At 41.6% G+C, this 16,425-nt stretch overlaps 1 protein-coding gene and 1 pseudogene across 1 annotated transcript in view; both read right to left on the bottom strand.

Annotated features, from left to right (window-relative positions):
- FRRS1 (ferric chelate reductase 1) overlaps positions 1-16,425 on the bottom strand; it is a 58,351-nt gene that overhangs the window by 36,681 nt on the left and 5,245 nt on the right. The window contains exons 2-5 of the mRNA XM_004699236.2: positions 14,058-14,194; positions 12,168-12,262; positions 7,008-7,155; positions 4,420-4,602 (exon numbers count right to left, since the gene is read on the bottom strand). Coding sequence (XP_004699293.1) covers positions 4,420-4,602; positions 7,008-7,155; positions 12,168-12,262; positions 14,058-14,194 — 563 coding nt within the window. The remainder of the gene's footprint in view (positions 1-4,419; positions 4,603-7,007; positions 7,156-12,167; positions 12,263-14,057; positions 14,195-16,425) is intronic.
- Positions 14,696-15,645, bottom strand: LOC115870161 (annotated as a pseudogene).

Raw genomic sequence — 16,425 nt, 5'->3', positions numbered from 1 at the left:
ATAACTTCAGTATTTAAATCAAGAAATTGCAGGTCATAAAAATACCCTAAAAAATGTAAAATAACAGCCAAAAATAGAAACAACCATTTTAAAAATACATTTTGAGGATTATTCATTTCCTTCAATATAAGCAAACAGGTGTACAGATTATTTTAATCATTAAAATAGGATTGCTCTGTAAATCAACTGCACCTGCATAATTAAGTCTCTTTTATCAACATTTTTGATGAGTACTGTACTATAAACAGATAGGGTTTTTAAGTAAGATAAATATATTCTTGAATTAGGGACAGATGCTTTTGTGTCATCTATCCCTAACTTAGAACAGAAATAACTGGTCTACCTTTGGATTATTCATCACTGCATTCGATGCAATACTAGTGTTTTTACCACTTGCTTACAGATTTTATGTGACCAGCAAAAAGAAATCTGGTAAAATGCAATTGCATAAAGTTTAGCTCTAAAGGATAAAAGCTATTTTAAAAACTAAGCTTCATTTTACGTGACTGGATCACATATCTAAAAGAATACCTCAGAGATTAAATAATATACACACATTACCAAAAAAGATAACAATTTGGTTAGACTCATCTTCCCAATTTTCTTCAGAGTTGGTTTGAAACATTCATCCAACAAGCACTACAATCCCCCTTCCTTCCTGCTTTACAGTCACATGTCTTAACCAAGACCCAGCCTGATTATCCACCGTGCATAACACGTGCCAAAGCACCGAGAACACCCAAAGGGCACGCTGCGGGTCTGAGAGCAACTGGAGGAGAGGGGTGGGGAAAATGCTTTGAGTAACTGTAAGATCAATTGAGCAAATATATCATTTCTCATGAAAACAATTTTCATATGCAAAGACCCTTAATTTCTTCTACCTTTGTACAGCAATGTGCACAGAGAAGGGCCATATCTGACCCCCTGTGGCTTCTCGATTACCATAAGGTAGAGATCAGACCTGCCTCCACGCTCTATCTTTCTTTACCTATTCTGACACCAACCATTCCTCCCATACTTTTCATAAAGGTATGTTGGGTTTGATCATTCCTTGCAATGGACACACAGAACTTGGACAATCCCCGTGCTGCAGGGGATTTCTTAAGGGACTTCACAAGTTACCAAATGTCAGGTTCAGTAAGCAGCTAAGGATGCAGTCATGAGTTCACCTCTCCTCAGCCAGCAATCACATCTCTCTCTCTCTCTAATCCTCAGCCTCTCAACCTCGAGGTCCTTTGGCCTCCTCCTCCTGGAACAGGAAGCCTGCCTGCCGCTTGACCACACAGTACCGTTCATCCCAACCCTGTTCCTCTCTTCCGCCTCATGGTTTCCTCTCAGCCTGGCTTCTTTGCTCTGCCCCAGAGTCTCTGTGCCCCAGTCTCTGATGGCTCAGGTCTCGGCCTTTCCCTCTTCAGACAGAGATCTCCAATGTGCTCTTTCCTGACGGTCCTGGATTTCTCTCTCTGTTCCTGCTTCTGAAATGGCTCTTATGTGGAGGTGTGGTTTGGGTCTTTCAGCAGACTATAGTCCCAAGGAAAACAAAGGATGGTGACTTGCCCCTAACAGAGTCTAAAGTTACATCCCACCTTAATCATGAAACAGAAAACTCCCTCCAAAATATATAGCCACAGGCCTCGAGTCCAAATTTATAATGGATCGTTTAAGGAATTGTGGCTAGAAGGACCATATTAATTGACTGCATCTCACGGTTTTTAAAAACATATAGGAAATCTCATATCTTAAATATTTAAGGCATAGCCTCTGTTCAATAAAATACAAGGGGGCCTCAAAAAGTTCACTGGCAAATGTCATCATATTTTAATTCCATTTTTCCACAAACCTTTTGAAGTCTCCGGAGAGGACTGTAAGCGTGTTCTGCAGCAAGAGTCAAATATGTAGAACATGGGCATAGATTGAAATACCATGCCTGTGAAGAAAAGTCACAGCAAACTTCCTGCAATGCTAGAAAGCAGTATGCCAGAGCTAGTAAGATCTGTGTGCATTTTTAAGGAAAGCATCTATCACCGCCATCTGAGAAAGGTTCCATTTCATTTTTTAAATTCTGAGGCCCCTGTGTATTGCAACCAGTGGTGTGCCTGGCTACTAGTTGAAAGGTTGCAGGTTCAGACCCACTCAGAGGCACCTGGGAAGATACGACTCATAATCTGGATCCAAAAGGTCACCGTCCTGAAAGCCCCATGGAGCAGTGCTAGTCTACCTGCAAGGTCGCCATGAGTCGGACACAAGTGAACAGCAACTCACAGCAACAATGTGGCTGTACATTCAAATCCTGGTAGGAAGAAAACTCACAAGAAATGACTAGTTGCCCTTTGCGAACATGCAAAGGAACGATCTTCTCCATGTGTGGTCCTCCCTGTCACACACTGCCCACTCTGCCTGCACAGCACTTGCACTTGTCCAAGCCACAGTACTCGTCCTCGGGCACCCTGGAAAATCCGGGTATTTAAACAGTCCTCTGCTCTTCCACACCGCAGCATAAGACTGCCACCTACGGAATCCTTTGGTCCGTTCAGCCCCAACGGGGAGAGCAACAAGCAGGTAGCTTCTGGGAAATCGGCAAAGGAGCTGCTGGTGAGTGAGATATTCCTGTCTGAATATACCAGGCATTAGTCCCTGTTTGAGAAATGTGAGGAACAGGAGCAACATCAACTTTGGTGGCTGGCCACTTGAGTGAGCAGAAGTGGTTTGAAAAACAGTACAAATAACATAAGAGCGTATATATATTTTTATATTATATTATTATGTTGGCTTGTTTTTTATATTGCTATTATTATACTTCCCACTTGAACACAAAGATAAAGATTATATAATAATTCATGAACAAGTGCAATTAAAATATAGGTGAATTTTCCCAAAAACTTGCAAAGCTCCCTTGTCTATAGCCCCGCTCCTCACTTTAACAACATAGTTAGATTCCAAAGACCAGGTCATTATGTGAAATGAGGAAGAGGAAGAGGGACTAGGCGCAGCCCTAGCGCCTGGCCCCCAGAACTGCTGTAGCCCCCCCGTACTACTGTGTTCTGGATCCCAAAGTCCTGCTATGAGAATCGGTGCCCGAACCAACCTGGGCCCAGCAGTTGGACTCGGGGTGTTCTGGGCTGAGGCAATAGGTAGCACCAGGGGGCCTGATGGTCGGTGGGAGTTACTTCCCATGTCTATGCACCACCACCCCGCCCCCCTTGCAGCCCCAGCTGCCTGCTTCTGGAAACCCCCACAGGAAAAAGTGACTAGATGCTGTTTTCAGAGGACATAGAATCCATGACTAAGAGCCTGGCGCCTAACCACTGCTCAGAATAAACAGCTCAGTGGAGCAGGCTGGGTTACCACCCCAGGCCCAGACTTACCCTTGAGAACCTTCCCACCTCTGGACTAGATCACTCTAGGGCACCTGAGTGGAGAGGGGCAGCAACGGCAACCTCCCAGTGCCTACCTACTCTTGGACCCTCTGGCCATTTAAGGGCCCTTCTCAGAAGGAGCCCCCCAAAATCCTCCACAGTTGCCTGGCGTGCGGCAGGAGCTCTGGCGGTGAGGACGAGGCCAGCAAGAGGCTTCCTGAAGCACTGAAAACAAGCCAAGAGCCTGGCACACAGGTGGCTCTTCGGGCTACACGCTGGACGTGGAGAAGAAACCCGGGTTACTTTGTAAAATAGGAAGGTAGATTGTCTCTTTTTGTACCATTATTACAAATGCAAAATATTGCTAACGCGAGAATCGATAAGTGAGAAGTAGGTGTGTATGGGGTGTGTGCATGCTAGTGTGTGTGTGTGTGTGTGTGTGTGTGTGTGTGTGTGTGCGAATGTGTCAGTCTTGGGGTGGTACAAATAGTTTCCACTCAACTATCTAAAGGTTGGTCATTTGAACCCACCCAGCAGTGCCACCTCAGTGGTGCCTGGCAATCTGCTTCCATGAAATCACAGTGAAGAAAACTGAAAGGAACAATTCTGTAATTCTGCTATTGAATCCATGGGGTCACCAAGAGTTGGAATTAACTCAGCAGCAGTGGGGTTTGGGGGTTGTTTGGGAGGGGGGTTGCTATGAATATATCTGTACATATCTACACATACATGAAAGTGTACTGAGAGATGGATGGATGGATGGATGGATGGATGGATGGATGGATGGATGAGTAGATAAGAAAATACATTGGAAATAAAATTACTTTCCTAAATATCCTTAGGGAAATTCTTAAATATGGGTGATTGCTCAGCTGTTCAAATCATACGCACTCAAAATCATTTAACTCCATGTCTGTCCTAGGTTTCTCCTGCCCTGCCCTTCCTGTGTCCCCTGAACTATGATAATTTGCCTCTGGAATAAATAGTTAATCCACCACTAATAAGCACTCATGCCAAGGATCTTCCTTTCATTACCAGTTACACAATAGTAAGAGGTACAAACCATCCACCGGTCATGAGAAAGCGCAAAGGATAAGTAGCCTTTACTGGGACCACTCATTTCCACCATCACTGACTGGTCATCTTTCATGAAGGACAAGAAAATGCAGGCACGGTCCTTCGCTGGGTCACATTTCAGAGGACTCCGGATACAGAACTTCTTGTTCCCACAGTCGGAAGCACTGAACTAGAAAAATGATGGGGAAAATGTTAATGGTCATTGCGAGTGATAGAAGAGCCCCAGCCTAGAAGAACAAGCTTAACAACATTTCCAAAATAAGAACTCAATAAAGGAACAAAAGACAACCCAGATTAGAAATGATCAAAGTAGAAGTTAGGCTGCAAACTTTTAACCTTCATTAATTTTAATTACTTTGATTGCAAATGCAAGAGCATTAATGTCCCCTTTAAGACATAAAGAACTTCAGAACAAGTATGTTTTGAAACACAGCTTCTGATAACTCGTTTTAAAACTTCTTTGGAATAATACACATGGAAACAGGTAAGTAGACTGGACTGTGACAGCACATTTCAGCCGAGAGCAAACATTAATCTTCCTCCAATTAGATGTAATGACAATTTAAAGAGAACCGTAGTTGGGCAGGGCCTTCATCCCAGCTGTCCCCTTTACTCTTTTGCATTTGACAAAAGACTTATTCTCTTGAGGTCCCTTCTTGTCTGGCTCTAAAACTGCTATCATCCGATGACCATGAATGAACTACCCTGTAATTAGGGACTATGAACTTGGCTGCAGAGGCATGCTACAAACTCTAAGAAGACCCAATACTTTCTAAGTGAATATGTGAAAAGACAAAAATATTATCAATGGATTACAACTAGGAAATTCTGTTTCTATTTAAATACGTATACCTCGAAAGCAGCTTTTAAGTAAAATGAGCATTAAGAGAGACTAGTCTTAGAACTAGTACAAATATTCTAATTGTGTGGTCAAGCAATAATGTAACATTCACAGTAATATAATCAAGTAAAATGACTACAAAAAAGAAAATGGAGTAAAACATTAAACAAGGACCCAGGTGCCTAATTTAGTCTTCTCAGTGATGCTGGGCTGTTAGCTGAAAGATGAGTAGTTCAATCCCACCAGCTGCTCCCCAGAGAAAAGATGAGGCTGTTCGCTCCTCAGCAATCCTACCCCAAGTCACTATGAGTTAAAACCAGCTCAGCAGCAGTGGATTAAATGTTTTGGTTTGCGGGCGGAGGAACAGAAAAGGACAAGAAAGGAAAGCAGCTCACATTACTCTATTAAGTGCAAGGCACAGTTAGAAAGCTTATGTTCATTATTTTGGTTCATTTTCACAGTCATACTGTATAAGCGCTAAAAATTATTTTTTGCCATTTTATACACGAGAAAACTGAAATGTTGAGAATTTAAGTAATTTATCCAAAGTTGCGGAGAGAACAGACAAGTCAAGATTCAGATCCAAGGTAATAACTTGCTTCAAGTTACTTTTTACTATACCTTTTAATTAAAAACTCTGATTTATCAGAATTACCTCCAGTTAAACACTTCCTCCTACTGCTTCTACTATGCATTACCTTTTGAAAGATATGTTTGTTCCACAGTAATTTGTTTTAAGTGAAGGCCTAAACAGAATCCCAGGTGATGTACTTGCAAAATACTTTCTACAGCTCAGCATCCAAAATCATTCAGTACTCACTGGTCATAATAAAATAAGAACTAACCTGTCTAAATTTAGGTTAAGATTGGTGGCAGTTAGGTGTTGTGTCAACTTAGGCTGGGTAGGTTTTCAGTAGTTTAGCAATAATCCCACATGATCTGATCTAATATGATATACTCTGTGAGTAGCAGTTGTGGTAGAGTGCAACCCCCTGGATCAAGTCATAGTCTTGATGCAATTGGAGGAAAGACTTAAGGTGTGTGGCATGCTCCTTTTTTAAGCAGAATCTATGAGACTTTTTGTCACTTCTGCTAGGGTTGGATCCTACATCTGGTTCATCAACCTCCTGCCATATTGCTTGTCAGCCTCAGGAGCCATCAGCAGGCTGCCAGCCTTGGATTCATTCAACTCTCCATCCACTAACCTGTGGGCTTCCTACTTCCTAGTTCATCAGTCCTCACAGCTACACGTGTCAGGAGAAGGTTCAATCTTACCAGCAACCCATGAACTTGAACCAGACTGGACTTACGCAATTTTACAACTGTGTGTCATTACTTTATATAAATCTTTTTCTATATACATATATACGCATCACTGGTTGTGCTTCTCTAGAGAACCTAACCTAAGACCCTTTTCATGTGTGGTATTTGGTTGTGTTTTGAAAAAGCTTTTATTTCCAAATAAAAGCATAACCATTTCTAGGGGAAATGTCATGTGAATGTCATACCCATATCTTGAAACCAGGCAGGGTCTTGCATTTTTTAAATTCTAACCCATAATAATAAAGAAGGTCTCCAGACTTCCTAGAGAGAATACAAGAACTTGCTACCATAGACCTTGCACAAGTAAGGTTGCTTTTTAAAAGCACTTTACCCACAAGAATACAACCACAGTTTCCAACGAAGCTGTAATTTCAGATTGTATTTGGTGAATCCATATAAATGTTACTTACTGAATTGGTTAAATGGGAGACTGGTGGTGACGTTGACAATGGTGCTATTGTAGCTTTAGGTGTTGTAAAGGGAAGTGCGTCTGGCTGTGAAAGTACGGGACCAGGAATCTTCACCCAGTAGACTTTATACTTCTCAACAACTGTTGCTCTGAAAGACAGTACCAGTGAAGTTAAACAGAACTCTCATTGTAACATATCACAGTTAAATAAAACTTCTAAAGGGGAGAAAAATAATAATAAAACAGGGCCACACAACTTAGTGGTAGTACATAATACTACTACTAAGGGACCTTGGAGGCACAGCAGTTAAGTGCTCAGCTGCTAACTGATGGGTTCATGGCTCAAACTGACCAGCCGCTCCACAGGAGAAAGCTTTGGCAGCCTGCCTTCCTAAAAGATCGCAGCCTTAGAAACCAGGTGGGGCAGTTCTATGATATCATACTGGGTCACTATGAGTCGGAACAGATTCGATGGCAATGAGTTTGGGTATAATTTGTTTTCATAGTACACCTACTCCTTACTTACCAACTAACTTGTTATTCAACATTTCCCATTTGTGATAATATCACAATGTATATGTATCATAAAATGTATCAAAATTATTTTTTGCATTAAAAACACACACCTGATAGTCACAAACACTGAAGTACAAGGGAAGAGTAACATTGGTAGTGATGGTGATGGTAGTGTCACCTCTCTGGAGCAAGAGTCTCAATGGTTTGGCAGTTACGTAATCTGGCAGTCATATAATGATGTCGTCCTCCTCCATTTTGTGATCTACTGTAGTCATCCCCCATTGTCACATAATGCTACTTTTCACATAACTCCCTGGTCCTGGTCTTTGGAATCTAACCATGCTGGTAAGCAAGGAATGTGTAATATTAATTGTAGTCTAAGGCAAATCTCTTCCTCCCTTCCCCCTCATTACTAGATGAAACTTTATTGATCTTCTATCTCGCTCTCTCCTCCAACTTGTTCTAATGTCATGTTTTTCTTCTGTTACTAATCTGCTCCTTTGGCACACCATGAACAACAGACCCAAGGGATGAAACGGCAAAGATTTCAATCCCCCAATGTATATGCTGGAATCCGCTCGATGGCAGTGGGGATTGTTCAAGCACAAAGAATCTATCACTACTACTCATTTCACAATGAGTATTTCAAATTACTCAAAGGGGCTTGTGTGGCGGGTAGCTCCATCAAACCCAGTACAGAAGCTACACAAAGCCAGCCCAGCAATACCAGGGCCTGCATTCCCTTGTCACACTCCAGACAGCACCCAAGTGCACAGCTGTGCTACGACGTGTTGGACAGCAATGCAGGAAGTCAATCAGAATCATTAGGCGACTTTGTAGCATTCCATTTCTCCTGGAAGGTAGGATTCAGGGTTAAGTGCTCTTTTGATTCCACTGAGTTTCCAAATTCTGAGATGCATGATGGGTCTTACTTTTTCTGATATTGTAATCTACAAATTGTAAAACTGCAATAAAAGGGGGGCATCTGCATTAAAGGATTGCTTTGTTCATTGTCTCTTACTAATATCCACCCCCCATCTGCCAGTTGTTGTCCTGTAGTAGCTCTTGTCACGTTGCCGTGATGCTTGATGCTTTGCCACCAGTGTTTCAAATGCCAGCAGAGTCACCCATGGTAGACAGGTTTTAGTACAGGTTCCAAACTGAGACAGCCAATGAAGACAGCCAATAGGCTAATCAGAGGGATTCTCACTCATTGCCATAGTATCAATTCAGACTCATAGTGACCCTGTAGGGCAGGGTAGAATTACCCCAGTGGGTTTCCAATACTATAATTCTTTACAGGAGTAGGAAACCAGGCTCATCTTTCTCCCTCAGAGTGCCTGGTGGCTTCAAACCACTGACCTTTCGGTTAACAACCCAATGTGCAATCACTACTTTACCAGAGCTCCTCCCACATCAGAGGGATTAGCCACTGACAACATTACTAATAGCAACAGAATGTTGTCCTATATGCTTCCAAAGGTGAGTCCTTCATATTGGAAGGCCCTCCAAAATACAACTGTGGAAATGCTGTCACTACAAAGTAGAGTTGGCCTATAATGTAGATCAGCAGTTCTCAACCTGTGGGTCACGACCCCTTTCAGGGTCAAACGACCCTTTCATAGGGGTCACCCAATTCATAACAGTAGCAAAATGACAGTGATGAAGTAGCAACAAAAATAACTTTATGGTTGGGGGGTCACCACACATGAGGAACTGTATGAAAGGTCAAGGCATTCGGAAGGTTGAGAACCACTGATGTAGATGAAGCACAGTGTTCAGGACCTCCACTCATTGATAGAGTCTCATGCCTCAAAATGAGAAAAAACAGCTGCAAACAGCCATTAATGACCAGAGCATTATATGTACAAAGCTTCAAAGGAGAAAAATTGGAAGTTGTCAAAAATGAAATGGAAAAAAAAAATGAAATGGAATACTTGAAGATTGATAATCTAGGTATTAGAGAGCTGAAATGGGCTATATTTTAACACTGTGAATTGGATATGTATATGGTTTAATATGCCAAGAATGACAAAGTGAAAAAGAATCATTTCGAACATATCATCAAAAAGAGCATTTCAAGATATACTTTGAAGTACAAGGCTATCTCTGATAGGATAATATCCATACCCTTCTCTGGAAGACCACTTAATATGACTCTTATTCACACTTATGCATCAATAAAGTCAATGATGAAGCAGTTGAAGACTTTTATCAAGCTCTTCAGGCTGCAATTGATCAAATGTGCAATCAACATGCATTAACAATCACTGGTGATTGGAAAGATCAATAGCTGGAAAACACAGCCTTGGTGATAGAAATGAAGCTGGAAATCAACTGATGGAATTTTGCGACACTAATGACTTATTCATTACAAATACTTCTGTTTTCAAAAACATAAAAGGTTATTAGATGTATGTACCTCACCAGATGGAATATACAAGAATCAAATTGAGTACATCTATAGAAAGATGTAGAAGGAGCTCACTACACCACAAATCAAACTCACTGCCATCGAGTCAATAACAATTCACAGCAACCCTAATAGAACAGGGTAGAACTGGCCCCTGGAACTCTTTATGGGAGTATAAAGCCCTGTCTTTAGCTCACAGAGTGGCTGGTGGTTTCTAACTGCAGACCTTGCAATTAGCAGCCCAACGCATAACCACTACATCACCAGAGAGAAGCTCAATATTACCAGCCAAAACAAGGCCAGGCAGTGACTGTGCAATAGACCATATAACATATAACATAGAACTTGCTAATATGCAAGTTCAGGTTGAAGCTAAAAAAAAGGCTTTAAGAGACCAATTATAACCTCAAATATATCACACCTGAATTAAGAACACCTTAAGAACAGTTGGACACTAATGACCAAAGACCTGATCAGTGTGGAATGACAGTAAGAGCACTATATATGAAGAAAGCAAGAGGTAATTTTTTTTGTGTAATTAAAAACTAAAGTAGATGTCAGAAGAATTTTGAAACTTATTCGTCAATGCAGAGTAGTTAAAGCAAAAGGAAGAAATGAAATATGAGCTAGATAGAAAATCCAAAGGGACAGCTTAAAAAGGCAAGGCTAAGTATGATGATGAAATATGCAAAGACCTGAAACTAGAAAGCCAAAAGGGAAGAACGCACTCAATATTTCTTAAACTTGCTTAAGCTGGAGAACTGAAGAGGAAATTCAAATTGCAAAACTGAGAGATACGGACAAAATATTGAACACTGCAAGAAGCATCAAAGAAGAAGGAAAGAGTACAGGGTCATTGTAACAAAAATAATTGTCTTCCATTTCAAGCCATAGCATATGATTAAGAACTGAGAGTATTGAAGGAAGAAGTACAAGCTACACTAAATACATGAGCAAAAAGCAAGGCTCTGAAAATTAACAAAATACCCATTAAAAGTGTTTCAGAAAGTGATATAGCACTGTTAGCACTCACTACATGGTGCAAAAAATTTACAAGACAGCTACCTGTCTAATCAATTGGAAAGATCCGTATGTGTGCCCATTTGGTGGGGGGGGGCGGGAATTGACTCATCAGAATGTGGAAATTACTGAACTGTATCCTTAGTATTACATGCAAGTAAAAATTAATTTAGTGATGATAATTTAAATCAGTTGTACATCAACAGGGAATTGCCAAAAATTCAAGCCAGATTCAGAAGAGGCTATAGAACAAGAGATCTTACTGCTAATGTCAGATGGACCATGGCTGAGATCAGGAAATACCAGAAAGATGTTTACTTGTGTTTCATCGTCTTTGCAAAGGCATTTAACTGTATGGGTCCAAACACACTATGGATGACATTGCAAAGAATGGGAATTCCAGAACACATAATTGTACTCATGTATAACCTGTATATGGACCAAGTGGTAGTCTTTCAAACAGAACAAGGGGATGCTGAGTGGTTTAAAAACTGAAAAAGTATGGGTCAGGGTTCATCCATTCGCCATACGTATTGGATCTGCTCTAAGGAGCATGCTCCTTAGAAGCAAAGATGGAGACTTTGCCTCAAGTACTATGGACATGTTATCATGAGAGACTAATCCCTAGCAAAAGACATCAGGCTTAGTAAAGTGGAAGGTCAGCAAAAAAGAAGGCCTTCAACAGGATGAATTGATCCAGTGGCTGCAACAACAGGTTCAACGACAACAGTTGTTCAGATGGCATAAGACCAGGTAGTGATTTGTTCTGTTGTATTGGTGTCACTGAGTGGGACCTAATAACAACAACAAACTAATATGGGAACAAATCTGGGGTGGGGGGTGGGGGGACCAATCAAGGCTATTAAATGATGTTTCTGTTTGCATGATGGCAGTGCAATACTTGATTCACTCGACCAATGTCTACTAAGTACCTAATAGAGGGCAGGTCCTCTGCTGGGTGTTAGGGATAAACTGATGGAAACAATTAAGCAAGCAAGCTAAGTACCCTCGTGGAGCCATTTTTTGGCTGTTACTGAGTCAGCTCCCGACTCGCAGTGACCCTGTGTACAATAAAGCTGCATTATTAGTACGCCAACTTCTGTGTGAGTAAGCAATAGGTGTCCAAATGATACAGATCATTATGGATTCAATTATACTGCTCACAGAGTTGTAAGCCCCTTTTTAAAAAAATAGTAGTAAACTCATACTCACAGAAACTGTGTATGATTAGGAGCACTGCTTGGAGCATTCCAGTAGACTTCTATACTATTTTTTTTGGATGGATTTCTATGGCTCACAGCTGAACCCTGGGAAAAAATGGAAAATAATTACTATTTATTCAGAAAACAGTTCAAAATTATGCAATCGTTTTGAAAATATTTTATCATTGCATGACCTAACATTCTGGTGAATACTAAACCACTATACTTAGGATAAGGTTTCAGGTATTCAACAAAGACCTGTTGATAGATTGACAACAAATTAACAGGAGCTTCTGTGAGCAAATTAGAATCATCAGAAATTCAGAACTCAAGAAAATAATAAGCATTGGGACTATTAATACTTTAATCAGCCTGCTCATTATTTTTATTATAAATTCATAATCCTTCCATGAATCCTTCCATGAAATGGAATCAAAAGAAAAAAAATATCTACCTCCAAATATGTAGCATTATAGTAGCTTCCTTTCTCTTGATCAATCTTTTCTCTATTCTTTCATTCACCTCACCTCATTCTGTAATCCGTAGCTTAAGATCAGCTTCTCCAACAAGTGCTCTTGCAATTCACTCCAGTCTAGGTTTGGAATTCCTTAACATAGGCCTCATTCATACCACCAATCTTCCAAAGCTAGTTGAGATAGTTAGTTTATTGTGCCAGCCTGGCCGATAAACACAAGTGGGATTAACTGAAGAGCGGAGAGATAAATGGCTCGGTGAGCCTCGTCTTTCTTGTATCTCGCTCTTTGATCATCAGACCAGTGTGCGACTGCCTTGCTTGTTCTGTGCCTCAATTTATAGGCTATACTACCTGTGGGACACCTAGCCTATGGACTGTGTCGCTGTAAGTTGAGGTCCCTTTAAGATCACACGATTGAAATTTATATCTCTGGAGCTGAGGACTGACAGTTGGTGACCTGGCTGACAGTTGGTGACCTGCCTGGCTGTTTTGCTGCCTGTGCTGGGATAGCCTGCTCTCTCTCTCTATAGAGGACTACCAGATGGCCCTCATGACTTGAAGGACTGCTAGTGTCTCACAACTCTCTCACGGGAGTGAGTTGCACTGAGCCATTTGTACTGCTTTATAATTTAACAGTTCATTTCTTGTGTTATATATCTATCTATCTGTTTATAATTTAACAGTTCATTTCTTATGTTATATATATCTATCCTTTTATATATATATAATTATCAGCAATCTGGTTTTATCTCTCTAGAGAACCCTGTCTAACACACTAGCACACCATACCACTTATGCGTCTCTCCTATCAGGCGATGAGTTTCTCAAGGAACAAGAGTTAAGTCTTGTTCCTCACCAGGTCCCTTGAATTCAAGACAGTTCCTGATTAACAAATGCTGGATCTGTTCTGGTGTGTTTTTTAATGAATGAATGGCAAAAATAACACCTCTACTCCACTCTACATTTCAGTCATCAACATTTGCGGTTGTTATTGATGGCTGTTGTCAATTAGCCTATCGTGGTGACTCCATGCATATGAAACAAAACGCTTCCAGTCATCTCCATGATCGGCTGCAGATTGGACCCTTGTGACCCATTGGATTTTCATTGGCTGATCTTCAGATGTAAACTGCCACACTTTTCTTCCTAATAATCAAAATTAGCACCTCCAAAAATCAATATAAAGAGCAAGTGCGATATTAAACAAAACCTATAAACTCTTTCAACTATTGCCCAATATTGTTTAAGATGTTGTTGTATGAAAACATTTCAAATGTAGTAAAATTAGAGGAAATTAGATCATTGTGACTCTATGTAGACACAAACAGTAGGTAGATAATACCATTGTTCATCTTGCAAACCACCACCCTGTAGTGAAAAGGCCCAAGGAAATTAATAAAAATCTATTTCAAACTAAAGGCAAACCTCTACATCTTCACAGTTGAGAATCTGCGACATTTCTTGGTCAATCAATGTGAAGGAGCCAATCAGAGGGCCACTCAAATCTTCAGCATCACGAGCTTCTAGGAGAAAGCCTTTAAATGTTGGCCCTGACAAAGTCACTGAGGAACAGACAAAAATATGGGGGGAAGAGGTTAGCATCATCCCCAAAGGGAAACTGTTTAGAGCACCCATGTGTAGTTAGTCACAACTATGTCAAATTAAGAAGTTATAGTTTTGTAATGTGAGGACAAATCTCTCCAAATATCCCTGAGCACAAACGGAATATTCTTAAATTTAGTTATATAGCTCCTAGGAGAAAGTTAGGGCCCTGATTTAAATAACACTCATTTGCTTTTCACTTGTATTTTCTTTCTTTGGGGTTTTTGTTTCATTTGTTTGTTTGTTTGTTTGTTTGGTCTAGGTACAGTGTACTTTATTGATGGTACATGACAAGGTTGGGCTCTCTGATCCCCTCTCCTTCTTCAGGAGGTCTGGATGGAAACTCGAGATGATGGAATATTCTCAGTGAGTTGGGGGATCAAGTTGAGACAAAGGCTCCCCAGCAGCCGAGGGTGTCTCTTCCTCCAGTGCTGTTGCTGGGGCTGGTGGTCCAGGGGGGCTCTTACTCCTTGGAGGCCATGTGGACCATGAGGTCCACCACTCTGTTGCTGTAGCCAAATTCATTGTCAGACCAGGAACTGAGCTTGACAAAATGGTCGTTGAAGACAACGCCAGGCCCAGCATCCAAGGTGGAAGAGTGGGTGTCACTGTTGAAGTCACAGGAGACAACCTGGTCCTCAGTGTAGCCCAGGATACCCTTTAAAGGACCATCGGATGCCTGCTTCACCACCTTCTTGATGTCATCGTACTTGGCAGCTTTCTCCAGACGACAGGTGAGATCCATAACGGACACATTGGGGGTGGGGACACGGAAGGTCATACCAGTGAGTTTCCCATTCAGCTCTGGAATAACCTTGCCCACAGTCTTGGCAGCGCCAGTAGATGCAGAGATGATGTTCTGGGCAGCCCCACTGCCATCGCACCAGAGTTTCCCAGAGGGACCATCCTCAGTCTTCTGGGTGGCAGTAAAGGTATGGACTGTGGTCATGAGTCCTTCCACAATACCAAAATTGTCGTGGATGACCTTGGCCAGGAGGCTAAGCAGTTGGTGGTGGAAGAGGCATTGCTGACTATCTTGAGGGAGTTGTCATACCTCTCGTGATTGACACCCATCACAAACATGGGGGCATCGGCAGAGCGCTAGAGATGATCACCCTTTCGGCACCACCCTTCACATGAGCCCCAGCTTCCTCTATGGTTATGAAAATACCAGTGAATTCTATGGCATACTCAGCACCAAACTTGCCCCACTTGATTTGGCGGGAGCTAACTCCTGGAAGACAGAGAAGGACTTCCCATTGACAATAAGTTTCCTGTTCTCAGCCTTGATGGTACCATTGAACTTGCTGTGGGTTGAATCATACAGGAACATGCAGACCATGTAGTTCAGGTCAATGAAGGGGTCATTGATGGCACCAATGTCTACTTTACCCATTGCCTGATGACCAGGCACCCATGGAGCCAAATCCATTTACTTCAACCTTCACAACCGTGTCTCTGGGATCCAGCTAGGCCATACAGAATGGGAAGAGGCAGCTGCCTGTCGCACAAGAGGAACAGAGAGCCTTCACTTGTATTTTCTATAGAGATGCTTTTCAATGTTGTTTATTTATTAATGCATCCGTAGCCTTCTTTCAATTGATATTGAATAGGATTTAATTAGCAAGCCAAACCAAAACCAAGCACAATGCCATCGGGTCTATTCCAACTATCGTGACCTCTAGGATAGGGTAAACTGCTCCTGTGGTTGTCCAAGACTGTAACTCTGGACAGGAGTAGAAAGCCCCATGTTTCTCCCAAGGAGTTGCTCGTGGTTAGCAACCCAATCCAGTTTAGCCCACCACACCATCAGGGCTCTGTAGGTAAGAAAAGTTTACTGAAATCTAATTCTCCAAAATGTAGCAAACCATACAGCTAAACATCCACTGCCGTCAAGTCAACTGCAACTCATAGCCACCCTGTGGACAGAAGAGAACGCCCGCACAGAACCTTCCAGACTCAGTCTCTGCAGGAGCAGGCTGACACATCTTTCTCCTGCAGAAAGGATGGTGGCTTTGAACTGCCAACCTTTTGGTTAGTAGTTAGCACTTTTATCACTATGCTCTAGGAATCCACAAAGTATAGATAAACTCCCTGTGTTACTCTGGGTAGACTAGAGGAACAAATCCATGGACACACATATGTGTATAAGGAAGAGGTTTATATACAAGAGCAATTGTACATTAAGAAA

This window comes from Echinops telfairi, unplaced genomic scaffold, assembly GCF_000313985.2.
Source record: "Echinops telfairi isolate 266 unplaced genomic scaffold, ASM31398v2 ScPeMD7_443;HRSCAF=831, whole genome shotgun sequence".
Lineage (NCBI taxonomy): Eukaryota > Metazoa > Chordata > Mammalia > Afrosoricida > Tenrecidae > Echinops > Echinops telfairi.
This window is presented reverse-complemented; position numbering and strand designations above follow the sequence as displayed.